At 32.2% G+C, this 17,045-nt stretch overlaps 1 protein-coding gene across 1 annotated transcript in view; it reads right to left on the bottom strand.

Annotated features, from left to right (window-relative positions):
- Window positions 1-256: 256 nt before the first annotated feature.
- SRFBP1 (serum response factor binding protein 1) overlaps window positions 257-17,045 on the bottom strand; it is a 53,074-nt gene continuing 36,285 nt past the window's right edge. The window contains exons 5-8 of the mRNA XM_045566520.1: window positions 6,188-6,269; window positions 4,700-5,414; window positions 3,405-3,442; window positions 257-1,048 (exon numbers count right to left, since the gene is read on the bottom strand). Of these exons, the coding sequence (XP_045422476.1) occupies window positions 864-1,048; window positions 3,405-3,442; window positions 4,700-5,414; window positions 6,188-6,269 (1,020 nt within the window). The 3' untranslated portion in view covers window positions 257-863. The remainder of the gene's footprint in view (window positions 1,049-3,404; window positions 3,443-4,699; window positions 5,415-6,187; window positions 6,270-17,045) is intronic.

The following is a 17,045-nucleotide window of genomic DNA, read 5'->3' as shown; positions in this document are numbered from 1 at the left end:
TAAACAAGAGTCTTTACTTTCTTTCAGAGTAGCAGAAGGGAAACATTTGAAAGGATTTTTAAAATCCTGTTTTCCTTTTAAATAACAGTAAGTACTGTGGTGTATAAAGCAATCCCTCCAGTGAGTCATCTTATTATCTCTCTGCTTGGCCGTCAGCAGAAATGCTCTTTCAATCCTACCTCCTTCAGAATTTGTTCTTATAAATTATAATCTACGACTTCTAAAAAACTGTTTTTTTAAAGAGTACATGGTCAAATAAGTAGGTATACTTCTTTATTTAACGGAAATATTTATATACAGTGATATAAAATTGATTTTTGGTTGTGTTGCTACATTTAAACAATTTGCCCAAGTAACTGAAATATACATAAGAAATTTGAAACTATCTTGGAAAACTATTTTAGAATAGTCGAAAAGTACATGATCACAAGTAATTGAAAGTATAATAAAAATTAATATTTATTTATAATATTACAAGTTTTAACAAAAGTGATCTATTTTAAATAGTTAAAATTTCCTCATATTTGTCCACTATTTTAAATATATATCGACATTTATTTCCAAGGCAAAGCCCACAGCTGAACCAGTAAAATACACTTCATGATAAGCATAAATGAGAAAATCTGAGAACACTTTTATAGAAAAAAGTCTGGGGGATATTATTAAAAATCAATTTAAGTACATACTTAATTTGTGAAAGGCTTATGTAAACATAACTTGAACTTATTTAGAAAATGAAAGACAAAAACAAATATTCTATAACCCCTATAAAGAAACTTATTCAAACACAATTTTAAATAGGCTGATTAAAAAAAAAATGAAAATAAATTTTAGTTGAAGAATTTCACAAAAAGAGATGCTAATCAATCATCAAATGTAATTTTTTTCCCCTGAAACACAGCAATTTTAGATTGCTGCTCTTTTCGCCTTCTGCTTGCTTCCCATGAAGGATGAAGAGGCTGTTGCAATTGCTGTTTTGCATTTGTAAGTCCTCTTTGTGCATTCTTATTAAGCGACTTCTTGATTTGAGGTTCACTTTGTGGAAAATCTGGGAAGAGAAAGCAAAAATAATGCAAACTAATTATATACCTACAGAGGATACAGCTGGACAAGAGAAACAGATTTCATCTTCAAACCAACATTAAGGAAAGATATTTTGTTTACTTAAATGGAATACCTCACAATTTAAAATTCCAAACAGGAACAGCTTGAAGTTGAAAATTGATACACAAGTAGACAACTGTGGGACACATACTTTCTAACCCTTGTAAATAGATGTTTACGGAGTGCCTTCCAATATATGCTGTGCTGTCTTATTTACAATGACATAAAGAGAGAAATCACAGTCCAGCTGACACAGAAAGCCAAAAATGGGGATATCATATTTTCAAAGGAACATCATTGGCTTATTAAATCTGCACATGGAACAGATGTAGCCAGAAAATTCATATCTTAGCTAAGACACTGGGTCTGACAATGCTGATGAGACAGATGTATTTATGTTTAAAGGGCTATTAATTGATTCCACTTCCTTCTATTATTGAACCAAAAATTGTTATTACAAGACAAATTACTAAGTTTACTCAAAAATATAAGACAAAGTTCTTTTTTAGTTGTAATGTTATCCTCCAAATATGAAGGTGGAAACTTGTTTTCTTGTCCTTATAGTGTCTTTTACTATGAGGTACTTTACATAATTTAGAACAAAAAAGTACTCTTTGGGGAAGACATACTAGCATGAAAAGACATGAATCAATGCACACTTGGATGTTTACAGAGTTTAGTTGATGGCACAAAAAAAATTTTTTGGAGGCAAAAAATTTCATATAGATTAATCAGTCCTAGGGATGCATAATTTCTCCATTTCAAGTTAGACATTATTATCAAAGCTTTTAAAAGACCTCTAAAAAGCAAATGTCATAATGTATTACAAGTGAGTGTACAGTTTGGGATAACATTTCCAAAACGTCATATAAACAGAAATCAAAACATCCTGTATCTTGTGCAAATCACATGTGCTCTAGAAACCTGTTATAATATTCAAAGAGTGGCTCTAGTGATGAAAAATTTAATGAAACTACTTAATAAAAAAGGATTTAAATAAGGCAGCATTTCTAAACTAACGTATTATTTTATGTTATGTAAATTAAAGTTGTAAATAAGCATAAATATTTTAAATATACAAGCTAAGCAAATAAAAACAAAAAACAAAAAAACCCCCCTTTTACTTGGATCTTCTCTTTGGGAAAATGTGAGAGTGCCTTATACTTATCCTACGTTTGTGAATATATGGTAAATGAGGCACATTGCCATGTTTTTGCAAACCCTATTTTCTTTTCCTTTTAGGCATATAACCAGAATACAGTTCCCATTCCCACTGCAGTTAGGTGAGGCCATATCACTGAGTTATGGCCAAGGAAATGTTAGTAAAAGCCCAGACCATAAAAACCTAAATTCAATCTTCCATTATTTCTCTCTCTATCTCCAATGAATGAAGAGAATTCCTAGGATCTGGAGGGGAGGGGCACAAGATGGAATGAGACTACGAGAAGAACACAGACTGATGGATGAGAAGAAACCACTAAGACTTGGTAGTTATTTGTTACAGCAGGTAACACTATGAATAATACTGAAATTGGTACCCTGAAGTAGTGTACCGCCATTATAACAACACAATTTGGCACTGGCTTAGTGGTTTGGTGGTAGGTGGTGAGGAAATGGATAAATGAGATTGGGAGGTAAGCTACCTATGTGCTAAACAAATAGGTAAAACTGTTGCAAAATTCTCTGTGTACTCCATTCCCTTCTATTGGCAAATGGAGACTATTTGGAACCTGGAGGAGGAAGAAGCCAACAGATAGATGGAGCCTGAACCTTGAATGACTATGTGGACAGAGCCTCTCTGCTGATTCACAGTGGATTGTGATGGGAGTGAGAAACCAATTTTTATTTTGCTAAGACAGTGAAAGTCTAGGATAGTATAAGTCAGCCTACCCAAATATATTAAACTTTGATGTGCTATGAATTAATCTGGAAATACTGTGATTTTACTCTTAACCCAGAAAGTAATATATTTGTTACTGAATGCTTAAATGGCATGGTATTGAGTAATTGAGACATAATTTATATAATAACTTAGTTAAAAATATATTGATTTAATTCAAGAAAAATTAAATAGACATAATTTTTTCTGATAAATTTTGTCTATATTTTTGCTACTGGTGGAACTCAAGAAAAAAACCCAATAAAATTAAAAAATTATATTCCTAATTATAAGATGTTCTATTTCCCTTTCTGTGGGTACAAATTCATTTAGGCTATTAAGCAATTATGATTTTTCATCCTTCCATTTTGGCAAAACTAGCTCAATTGCATCTGAAGGTCAGGCAGCCATCAATACATACCTAGGGTTTTGCTTTTTGGAGCCTGTTCTCTGTAATTTCTAAAAGAAAAAAAAAATATCATTATGACTTTTAAAAGATAAATAAATACTCTGATTTTAACATAACATAATAAAACTCATTCAAAGGACTGTCACACTCCCTCATCCCACCAGCAATCAATAAAATAATTATGAAACCCTTGGTTTTAGATACATCAAAGGTTACACTCCAACATTCCTATAGACACATGAGGTACTTTTCCTCTCACCACACTTACAGAGATTTCTATTCATAACTGAAAAATATCCTGTCTTGGTTAACTTGTCTCTACTCTTGGGGATTATCTAGATAAAGAATTTAAAGCTTTCTCCCAGGGAGAATGAGTCATATGTAACAAAAATTAAGATTTTACATTTTGTAAGAAGGAAAAAGGATAGTGGTGTGTTATTTTCAAACAAGGATAAAAATGTAGTCTTTTGAGACAGGTTTGGGAGATATAAGGAATAATTTAATTATTTTGAAGGCTTCAAAGATGCTTTTATGTCTTTTCTACAACTTTTTGGGAAAATTGCTACATCACATTTTTCTGTTCCATTAAAGAATATCCCTGACTTATAAGTATACAGAAAAACAGATTACTGAAGAAAACAGCTATTATTGAAGAAATTAACTAACTATGATCTTTAAAATGTGAAGATGTCCTCTACCAGATTAGAATTACAAATGAAGTTAAACTTATTGATTTATAATCTATAATTTATTATCACAGAGCAGCTGTGAAAAGCGGTGGTTAACAACAAGGATAGAGACAGCAACACCACCAAACATAAAGCAGTCTGGGGAAACTCAGTGTTAGGGCAAGTAGCCTTATATACTGAAATGGGATTAGACAGGAAAATGATTGATGTTTACAATAATGGTCTTGGGTCATCAAGAAAAAATATATTCTTTTCAGAGAGTTCTGTTTGAAAAGAGAGATGTGTGAAACATTTTCAGAAGGTTTTCATCAGAAACTAACCTAAAGTTTCAAAACTCTGATAATTGAAACAATAAAACAAATTAACTAGGCATATTATTTGAATATAACATCACATTTTCTGATGAAGATGGATAAATGTGGCATTGCCACATGCGTATTTGTATATATTATCCCATTATAAAGTTGGAGAGGGACAAGTCTACATCAGGATGAGTTATACAAAGTAGAATCCTGGATGGGAGATAGTCTCTTCCCTCACGAAAGAAACGCAGATTTTTCATATCTTTTGAAAAAAGTAAGAACTAATAATTATTTCAGAATAAGAAAATATCCTTACCTTCTAGAGTCTTTAGATCCAGATAAAGAGTGGAAAAACACTGATTCTAACCTCCTGGCTTCTGTACTGGGCTTGTTTTTGTCATTTCTTATATCCCAATGAGTTTCATGTGTATCTTCTTTGGGTAACACTTTTTGAAGGGGTTTTTGTTCCTTATCTGAAGAATGACAACTACTTTCCTTCTTTCGTGTTCGCCTGACTTTTCCAATGAAGAAATCATCATCACTATCACTATCCTCAGACATGGAAGACTGTTTGTAAAACCTTTCTTCTGTGCTATCATCAAAATACTCCTTCTCCTCTTCAGATAATTCTTCTTCATCATCACTGTTACCACAAAGCAAGCTATTGGATCTTTTCTGTTCTTTGGTTTGACTTGGTGTTTTCATTTTTGGGTAAGCAGCTATCTTCTGGGGTTCAGAGGGAACTATAGAATCCTTTCCTGAAGGCTTTGATGGAGAATTTGGAATGTTCACTGCTTTTGGTTCATTTTCCATCTTGGCCATTTTTTTCTTTGAATTATTTATTGGTTTCTTTGCCAGGATTTTGGCTTCTTTCACTTTTTGCTCATTGATAATAGTTCCTCGATGCCGTAACTTACTTGAATCATCATTTGAACACAAAGCATCCTTAGAATGATTTTCTTCTGAAGCATTCTTTGATGAATCAACTTCAGTAACATATTGTCTTGCATCTTTAAAGGCTTGGACAGCAGCTGCAAGAAAGACAGTACATGACTTGTTTTAGTATTGAAACATATAAACTATCACTGTTTTAGTAGAGTATTTTAACAATTATTTGGAAACATTAATTTAAGAGGGCAATTGGAACTTATATTAAATATGTATAATAGATTTGAAATCACACTGAAATCTTCTGACTTCTTAAAAACCAAACTTGTGAGACATGCTCAGATGTATCCATTTTAAGTGAAAAGAAAATTATCCTTCGTTCATGTCTTAGAGTTATGAAGAACAGTAAAGAGTCATTTAATACAATAAAATGGAAACTTTAATTTCTGTAATAATGTATAGAATATTATAAATTATGCTTTTAGACATAAAAATAAATATCATCTAATCTTTGACAAAAGTATTTAATCTATAAATATATTTTATAATATACATATATAAATGAGAATTATTTGGCTAAATGGCAAAACCAAAAGTAATATAAGCTACAGCAATATTTAGAAAATTGTATTCAACTTTATAATGTATGTATTATATATAAAATATATATTCAATATATTAGGATTTAGGAAAAAAATACAGATTTAGTTTTTCTTCACACATCAGCAAATTCCATAATTTCAGGCACCTTTCTACATTTGTAAATATTTGAAAGAAATTTACATTTATAATATAAAAAAATCCTGAAGAACTATAAACATATTTAAAATAAATGAATAGCCACTATCCAAAATCATATATACAATTGCATTAAGTACATAGCTACTTTTAATATTAAAAGTCATTTAATTCATACCTTTTAGCACATCTATTTTTTTCTTCAGAAGAGGGTGTACTGCTAGTCTGGCAATTGCTCTTTCAGTTGCAGTAGAATCTGGCTGCAAATTGAAAAAAATAAATGTATGGAAATAAAATAAATACAAATAACTTGGCACCATTGGAAGTGAATAAAATAAAATCTATCAAAATCTTTTAAAAAAATTAAAGTTAGGGAACAGAATTTGTTAATATTCTCATTAGATAAGTTATCAGTATAATTCATGCTAAAGATAAAGATGATGCTGATAAAAGTATTATTGCCTTTGGACAATTGAAATGATTTTATATTCAATTAAGGAATATTCTTTGTAAACTTAATATATTTCCAGAACTGTGCTAGGTATCATGTGTGATATTTAAAAAAAAAAGTAACATAGCTTCTGTGTTCAAAGAATTTAAATGATAGTAAGATCAAATTAATAAGAATCAAATAACATTAGTGCTAAGCTGGGTTATACAATTTATGACTACTTTAATATATAAAGTCCCATTTAATGGAGACCTAGAAATTATCTAATGCTATATATTTATATTTCAAATGTGTACTATCACTGCCATATTCTCAGGACCTAACACAGTGCTTGGATCATAGCCAAAACTTTATAAACATTTGGTGACTGAAGGGGAACAGATTATATATAATATTTAATGTATTTATGATTTTTGAAACTTCATAAAGCAGGCTAATTGTTTTAAATGCCACATGTAGGCTGACAACTTCTAAATTTCTACCTCTGGCTCTAACTTGAGCTGTAGACTCATAGATCCAATCACTTACTTGACATCTATTTGACATAAAATAGATAAATAAAACAATTATTTTATTTTCCTCTCAAAGCCGCTTCTCCTATAGTCTTTCCCATCTTATTGTATGTAATGTCCATTCTTCTGTTTGCTCAGTCCTAAAACTCTAAGGAGTTTTCCACCATATTTCTCTTTCCCTCACATCTCATAATAAATCCCTCAGTAAATCCTATGGTTCCATCTGCAAAATATATCTAGAACTAGTTACCATTTCTCACCATTTCTAGTCTTAACACCTTTAACCAAATTACCAATACCTGGACCAATATAATAAGCTCATAGCTGGTCACTACCCTTTTGCATTTTGCTCTCTCACAGTCAATTTTCACACAGCAGTCACGGTGATGTTTAAAAATATAATCAGACCATGCTATTTACACATCTGTTCTTTAAGCTTTATTGCCTCTGATGTTTAGGTCATTTCATTGCAATCTCTTCTCTACCTGGAACACTCTACTCCCAAATACATACATTGATTGATCATTTCACTATATTCATGTTTCTGCTCCAATGTCATCTCAACTAGCATAACATTTCCCATCACTCTTTATTTACTTCACATCACTTAGTACTGCATGCAAGCGACTATCTCACTGCTGTAGATTCAGTGCCTAGAATAAGTAGGTACTAACTGATACGTAATAGTAGGTACCCAAAACACATTTCATAAAGCAATTACAACAGTAACTCTGAGGTCAAAAAACTAGAGAGCACCTAATCCTTCTAAAATTCTGAAGAAAAATAATTTTCAACCTAGAGAAGAAGAAACTTTCAGACATGCTATGTTTTTTTAAAAAAAGTTACATCCCTTGTACCTTTCTGCCTTCAAAGCTACTAGCTCCACTAAGATGAGGAAGGATACAAATAATGAGAAAGGCATGGGACACAAGAAACAAGAGACGCAGGCAAAAGGAATTCCCACAATGATGGTAACAGGAGACTTAGGTTTAGAGTATCAGGCACGTTGAACATCTTGAGAGGACATTTTAATAACTAGTGGAGAGCTCAGTGCAATGCTAGAGATAAGACAGAAAACTAACAAAATAAATACAATTATAAACTATAGAAAACAGAAATATTATGCAGGAAAGGGAAAGTAATACTATGTGACTTTTAGTCATAATAGCAATCACTAAATGTCCATTTAATCTTATTTTTTTTAAGAGATAGGTCGTGGTCTGTCACCTAGGCTGGAGTGCAGGGGCACATTCATAGCTCACTGTAGCCTTGAACTCCTGAGCTCAAGTGATACTCCTGTCTCAGCCTTTTGAGCAGCGAGGACAGGAGTAGGGAACCTGTGGCCTTCTAGGTAATTAAGTGTGGCCTTTTGACTGAATCCAAATATTACAGAACAAATACTTTTATTTTTATTAACACATTTTTGTTCATCTTTTATATTTATATTTTATTTTAAAAATGAATGTATTTAAAACATTAAAGAATAAAATAAGCTTCAATGGAATAATCATCCCAGATTGACCGGCACAATTAGAACATTAGTAGGCCTTAAGGGCTAAATTTTGAAGGCTGCTATTCTCATGATTTAGTTCTAACTTCCCCCGCCTGACTGGCACCATTACCGCACAAGCCTGGCTGGCGAGAATTTATGGTGGTCCAGGATGCCAGTCCGTTATCAGCTTTTGACAACGGTGCACTGTGTTTCTGTTTAAAGTGGAATTTGTGAGTAGCTGCACAGCTCAACAGTATTTTCGTGTAACATTTCAAAAGGAAAATACATAATATTCAATTGCTTTGGATGATCGGATACTACTAACTTGGTGCAGGTTTTATAGTAATACTTCATTCTGGTCATAACAGAAGATTTTCTTTGCTACAAAGAGTTACTCGCTTTGGGCATTCTTGCAAACAGAACACGGGGAATAAATATCTTCAACAACTTCCAAGATAAATGTCATGAAGTTGGACTGAATTTGATAAATTTACCGAGTGTATGTACAGACAGTGTACCTTCCATGACAGGAAAACATGAAGGGTTTATTGCAGATAAAAAAAATATTAACAGACCTGGATGCTCTCATTTCTTTTCATTGTATCCTGCAGCAGCAAAATCTGTGTGCTAGAGCTACTATTTTAAGTGACACTTTGCAACAAGTTGTAAGTATTGTTAATTATATTTGTGCAAATCATCAGTTTTGTAACATGCTAAAGTTGAACGATGAGGTATTCAGCGTGGATCTGCCGTATCATTCTAAAGTATGTTGGTTATCACAGGGACAGGTATTAGCCAAAATTTTATCTCTGTGAGAACAGATAGTTGAATTTTATGAAGAACAGAATCAGCAATGGGAATTATTGAAAGAAGATTTCTGTAGGAATGCAGCATTTCTGTGTGACATCATGTCAAATCAAAGTAACTTCAATATTTCTTTGCAAGGTAAAACTAAGTCTATATATGATATGTGGCAAAATTCAAGCATTTCAAAAAAGCTATCTTTTTTCAAAACACGTCTTCAAAAGGAAATTTTGGATGAACTTTTTCTCCAGTTAGCAAAGGTCACTGATGAGCAGGATGATATATGTGAATCATTTGAAGAATACGTGGCTGTTACAGACCTACTAATTGGAGAATACAATGAAAGGTTCACTGACTTTGAGAATCATGACATCACACTCAAATTAGCATTTCAGCCTCACCTAAGTTGATATCACCAAGGCACCTAAGGAACTAGGAAAGATCCAATTGAAATATGGAAAACTGTAGTAGAATACCCATGCCTTCAGCAACATGCCCAAAAATTGCTTTCTTGCTTTTCAACCACTTATTGCTATGAATCTACATTCTCCTACCTAACCCAAATCGAGATGCCTTTAAGATCACAAATGACTGACACCCACCTAGAGGATCAACTGAAACTGTGGACCTCTATGCTACAACCAAATATTCAAATGCTTTTCCATCAAAAAGCTGACACAACAAGGTCATTAAAGGATCAGTTAACTTTGAAATTAACAAATGTTTTCATTTTTTGAAATTATTAAGTACACAATAGTTAGATTTTTATAAAATAATGTAATAATTTTTAAGTATATATAATTGAAGTTTCTTGAATGCGGGCTTATTTGATTACAACTAAATTAATGTGGCCTTCCAACATGAAAAGGTTCCCTCCACCTCTGAGCTAGGACTACAGTCCACGCCACCACAGCTGGCTATTTTAAAATGTTTTGTAGAGACGGGGTACTGCTAGGTTGTCCAGGCTGGTCTCCAACTCCTAGCCTCAAGCAATCCTCCTGCCTTAGCCCCCCAAAGTGCTGGGATTTCAGGCATGAGCCACCATGCCCAGCCCTGAGCTAAATTTGACTCAAGTATATGAGGATAGAGGGGATAAGGATATGACTTAGAAGTTGGAGGAGGAAAGAGATCTAAATCCTTATTTACCACAGCATGAAGTTAACAGCTAGTACTTAAATGAAAGAGTCAATACAGTACTAATATAAACATATTGATGAGGGAGTAAATTCTGTAAGACTCAACTAAAGTTGAAAGCAGGGAAGGAATAATAGAGGACTGCCATTTTCACAAAAAAATCTTTTAGTAGTATTTGATTTTCAACACCAGAGATTGGCAAACTGGTCCATGGGCCAGTTTCAGGCTGCAGTCTGTTTCTGTTTTTGTTTTAAAAATAAAGTTTTATGGGAACACAGCCAAACTCATTCATTTATATACTGTCTATGGCTACACTCATGCCACAATGGCAGAGCTCAGTGGTAGTGACACAGACCTTATGTCTTACAAAGCCTAAAATATAACTATCTGTACCTTTACAGAAAAAGAGTGATGCCTGCTCTAAATTACATGTTAGTAGAATTCTTGGTGGGGAAAAACTAAAAAATTAGGAAGAAAAAACAAATTTTTAGTAGGCCCATGATGTTTACAAACAAAAATATTGCCATGACAGAGTTCTGTTGCCAAATCAAGGCAACAGGTTATAGCACTAAATGTGCTTCCATAATGGTGGCAGAATTTGAGATTCTGGCCTTAGTTAGTAGAAATAATTTGGTATTCAATGCGGAAGTATATGAATAATCCTCAGGATTAGCCCCAAAAGATTTATACTTAAAAACAACTACAACAAAAACAACTAGTCTTGACAAATGTTATGCACTCCGCAGGAAACTGCCCTTAAGGTTAAAAGAGAAAAAAGGATACTCCAGAAGCACCTATTTATCTTTAAACTGCTTCATTTACAGTGTATTTCCCCCTTGTAGCTACTAAAAATTCACTTCAAAGGTAATATCTAATATATGAAATCTGCATTTGTAAAACAGATAAATTAGAAAGTAATCGTTCTCATCACATGAGTAATCTCATGTATTTCAGGTAAGAAATGCTGGTAATCCTAACCAGATTTTAACTGAAGTATATCCATACATAATTGTTCATACACAATTGTTCAAAATCAAAGCAGGGATTTGGAAACTGCTGTTGGATACTATTGTTTCCAAATTCCTGCTCTGACAATTTCCTAAACTCTTTGCTGAATTGGGTATTTCTTCCCAGAGCGAGGTGTCTCTTTCCATCTTATAAAAAGTTTTAGAAGACCAGTGGTAATAACTGCATGCCTACAGTTGACTCTGGGTAAATATTATACTATTTTGTTAATAAGAATTAATTTATCATTGAATTTATTTAGCAATGCTATTTCTCTGCCCTGGAAGGTATCACAGAGTAACTCAGATTTAATAATCTGATTTCAGAAAATTCTATTTTTAAAAAAGGCTCTAGAGTAAGACTTACAATTCTACAATTACTTATCAACCCAATGAATAAAGTTCTTCTTCTAATTTGTTATACACGTCTTCTTCTATAACTGTGTTTTTATGTTGCAATATTTGTGGAGGACTGACCTGGGGAGAATATCAGGTTAAAAAGTGCGACTGATTTGAAAAGGGCCACTGTGTTGCATAGTCCCAGGGTGCCACTCACAGTGCAGTTGTCAGACTGGGGCTCTGCAGCCCTATGCAGCAGTGGTGAGTTCAAAGAAGACTATATAAGCTTGAGTCGACTTCATATGCAGATATATATACTGAGTAGTTACACCAAATTATGCATACCAGAACTTTAGGTTCTGTAATTTATGCAATTCATGTTTTTAAAGAAAAATAAGTTAATGCTATCATCAAATAAAAATTATATATTATAAATATATAAATATTGGTATAGAACTGTATGATGTATTTATTTTTAATTGACAAATAATTGTATATATTTATGTATATATGTACATATTTATGTACATATGATTATTTGTTACATGTATACAAAGTGGTATTTTGATAAATATACATTGTGAAATGATCAGAGTAATTAGCATATCCGTGAACTCAAATATTTATCATTTCTTTGTGGTTAAAATATTTAGAAGCCTTTCTTTTAACTATTTTGAAATACAGAATATATTAACTATAGTCACCAGTCTATGCAACAGAACACCAGAACTTATTCCTCTTTTCTAACTGTAACTTTGTCTCCATTAACCAAGTCTCCCCTTTCCAGTTTCACTACCCCCAGACTCCAGCTTCTGTGAATTCTACTTTTCTAACTTCCACATGTAAGTGAGAGCTACCAAATTGTACTTCCATTAGCAATATATGAAAGTATGTTTTTTTATGCCTTTTCCCCATGCAATATGTTATCAGACTTTTTGATCTTTGTGATCCTGAGTTGAAAACAGTACGTCATTATAAAGTTATTTTTTATTCACTTTACCGTGAGTGAAGTTAATTTTTATTGTTATTAAACCACTTGTATGCCCTTTTTGTGAACGTTTGTTCATATATGTTGCCTATTTTTCCTGCCAGTTTGTTGACTGTAAGTTAATCTTTATGTATTTAGAAAATTAGCCTTGGCTTGTATGTATTTGCAATATTAGTATTTTCTTTTTTTTTTTAAGAAAATTTTTATAGGTGAGAAATTTAAAATTTTCATGAGAGTAAAACTTTTATAGTTTCAATTAGTAAGTTTTAGATTATGAATAAAAAACCTTTTCCTCTAAAATATATTTTCCTATTAATAAGTATTTTGTTAATAAGGGTAGTTACTTCTAAGGAAGATATAAAACATATTCTAGTGCTTTATGCTTCCTAGCTTAGCTGCTAATATTTGGTAAGAATATGGCTTACTCAGGAAAAGAATGAAATGTGGCTATTTGATTTCCTATAATCACTTTACACCAGAGAACACATTTTATACTTACAAGCAAATTTTAAACAGCTACAAATACAAAATCCAGTTGATACTCTGAGGCAGTATCCATGTCCTCAACAGTGGCTAAGTAAACACTGCTTCATAGGTAGGGATACAATTCTGTTGAAGAACAATGGGTCCAAAATGCCTTCCCAAGTTCTAATTCCTTTAGCTGGGAATGTATTTAACAAAAATGTTTTCTTTCAGGTATGCACCATATCTACTTTGTACCATAATGATAATTTGTGTATATACATTTGAAAATGTACTTACTGTTTCTCCTTTTATAAACTGGAAATTTTGATAAAGTCAGCTACCTAACCCATGCCCAAACATCTTAGAGAATGAACCACTCTTGTTATATTGAAATATGAAAAACATCAGAGTTAAAAATATGTAACAAAATATCAAAAAATAATATAACACAGATAAAGCATAAAATATTGCTGAATGGGAGAAGGTACATGAAACACTTAATTTTTTTGGGCAAAGTAAATGTAAACACTGAGAGGATGAGCTCTATCATTTATATCTGAGGCAAAAATGACTTTGAAGGGGGACTAAAATGCATTACCGGAATATTTGCTATGGAAGAGCTCTTTATTACAGAAATGAGAAAAGCAAGAGACAGAAATCGTAAGTAACCTGCCTGAATTCACAAAGCTACTAACAAGGTAACACTGGTTGAAATGTAGAAATTCCTCAACATGTAAGCCTCTTTTTCTTTGTTAAACAGGAAGTTTTGCAGAAGGTGAGTTCACAACTGATACCAAAGATACTATCAGTTACTTCCTAAAAGTGTATCCAAATTGTCAGCCTAGAAGGAAAAGGCACAAGTTATGCTCAAGTACTAATTATAATATTATTACGCTAATACTATAATAAAGTATAACAATGAGAAATTGAGGCTTTCATTGAATTGAGTATTATTTAATCAAGGCATGTGTAAACGGAAAGTATCCAGCCATTGACCATCCTCATTGTATCAACAATGGCTGGATACTTTCCGAACAGCCCTCATCTACCTCCTTAGGATATATCTGGTCCTTCAAAATTCTTTATATTTAGCTGCTATTTTTAATTAATTCATTTTTCTTCTTAATAGCATGTTACTGATTTGCAAATCTCAACTGCTTACAATTTTGGAAGAATAAAAATTATTCTAATGGGGAAAAAACTGCAATTGGAAAAACTGTCACTGATATATACATTGGTTATATGCTTTATAAATACTAAGTTTAATTTTCCTTTCTTAAAAGACCAATAAAAAATATTACACATGTACTTCTTAAAATGTTTTTTTAAGGAAAGTCTTATTAAAAATATCAATTTTATAATTTATAGCAATTATTTAAATATATTTTTTATTTTTCCTAAGGAAAAAATGTCACACTTAACATTTTAAGCCATTCTTTAATTTTATTCAGAAAGCAAATTGAACATTTTAAGCTTTTCTTTAATTTTATTCCTAAGAAAGGAAAATCCTTCATTTAACTCTAACTTTAAATTTTAACCAGAACTTAAGGGGAAATAGACCAAAGATTTTATCAATTAATTAGACTAACAAGATTACCTGACCTCAAGATTACCTAGCTAGTTAGAAATAAGCTAGAACTTAAAATCAGGTTTCTGAATTCAGTTTAGTGTTCTTAACACATTTTCTTCCAAAATATTTGTGATAACTTTCTCATTTTGTGACCCAGCTCCAGATGTTTTTTACATCACAAATTGTATAAAGCCACCTTCAAATCTTTTTGAAACGAAATAAAATATTAAAAAAAGAGGCTTGCGAAATAAGTGGGCTCAGATTGATTCCTTTGGTAGTATTCCAAAACACTATATGGTAATGTCTGCATCTTGCTTATTACTGCACCAGGTTAAAAACTCACAAGAATGAGTAAGGCAACCTCTGCCCCAAGAGACTTTAATTTCTTTTTCCCTCCTTATTTCTCTTCTGCCCACCTTCCGTCCTCACTTATTTCTCTCCCCTTTATATTTACTGAGCTCTTACTATGTGAAGGCATCATTTTACACAGGAAGACATAAAGATCATCTTTTGAGGCTCACAATGTTGCTCTAATTTAAAAGGCTAAGACAAATTCACAAATAACTAATTCAAGGCAGAATGTGATAAACTTCATAAGAGAGATAGAAAATGTTATGGAGATTTATAGAAGGAATACAAATATAGTGACACATCTCAAATAAACTTATTTTGAAGCTTAAAAGTCTACCAAGTAGTCTATGAACAAACAGTTTTTACACCTGCATGAAAGTCTTCACAATATTGGGAGGTATGAAGGAAACCACAGCTTTCCTTATTTAAAGTTGACACAATGTTTGCCACAGAAAATTCTCAGGAAACTGTGGTTTTCACACACCTCCAGTTTCTTCCATTTCAAATAAATTAAATAAAAAAGGGAAAATACCTCATCTTTTAATGGAAAAATTTTATTTTAACATATGGGTATTTATTCTGAACACAAAAGCATTTGTTGTTCAATTCTGAAAAGAATTCTGAGGAGGTACCTTTGAATGTAAACAATGATCTAAAAATAAAGAGGATCTTTTATATGCAATGTTAATAAGCATTTCAAGGTGAAATGCTGCCTAAAATAAACTGACTCTAAATGAACTAGGAGAGGTAGAATGTTAAAAGCAGTACATTTATTATTAATTGTACTTAATTTCAATTCGAGGTTTTATCTAGTGATGTAAATCCATAAATTAATATTTGTATTTATTAAAAACATTTAGTGAGATAACAGGAAAGTCCATTTGGCTGGATTATAAGACTTATGGCAAAGTAGGCATGGATATTTAGAGGTGATAAAAAACATTTTCAAGCCACAATTATATTAGCGTATGTAAACTCAACTAAGATTTTTAAATTAAATGCTGGAAATAGATAAATGAAGTATTTTCCATAGGAAGGAGAAAGAACTACTGAAAGTTCCTATGTTAGATGAAATAAAAAAAAAACCCCGGGCATATATGAATACAGTTTTATGTGACGATTAAAAAAGTTTGATGACAAATTTAATACACACAGATAAAATGTTTTGTGAACACTACTGTGAGGCATATACAAATAAGCATAAATTTTAAATGTTAACAGAAATCTTAATCATTCAAGCTAACCATTTCTCAATCAACTGGAGAAAGTAATAGCTTTGTGGTATTTGTAGCTATTATCATTCCTTTTTTGCTTGAAAGGAGGGAGGACCCCACCGATGCTCTATTTCCTCTAAGTCACTGGGTCTGTTTTTAGGGGACAATGGTGTTTATCTTCAGCTACAGCTTATATCAAATCCCAATTACACCCCTCCTTGGGTTGTATTTCCAGGAGTGGATCAATCTTTAAATTTATTGGTCCCACAACAGAATACATATGTCCTATAGTCAACTAAAGAAGAACAACCACATAAAAATAAAACAGAACAAAAAAAAAAGAAAAATAACACTGAACTCCATGTACTTATAATGAATTGTAGGCAAGCAGAGGCCAAAATGAACTGCTAATAGGAAAAGCAGTTAAAAACAATCTTCCCTTTCAATATTGCAAAGTTACAGGAGTCAATAATATGACAGGAAGAAATAAATGCTGGAGAAAACCAAAAGGGTAGAAAATAATAAAAAAAGTTTTCTAGTAGTGATACAAGTAAACAGCTTTTATAACATTTATCATTATTTTATGGGTCTTTGGATATTATAATTTGGTATTGGTGGTGGTGTTAGTGGGAAGGAAGGCAGTGGAAGGAGAGGATGAAGCTGAGTGCCAGGAGAGAATGAACAGGTGAAGAGGCCAGGATGGGGTATTCCA

The sequence above is a fragment of the Lemur catta genome, chromosome 12 (assembly GCF_020740605.2).
Source record: "Lemur catta isolate mLemCat1 chromosome 12, mLemCat1.pri, whole genome shotgun sequence".
In the NCBI taxonomy this organism is placed as follows: Eukaryota; Metazoa; Chordata; class Mammalia; order Primates; family Lemuridae; genus Lemur; species Lemur catta.
This window is presented reverse-complemented; position numbering and strand designations above follow the sequence as displayed.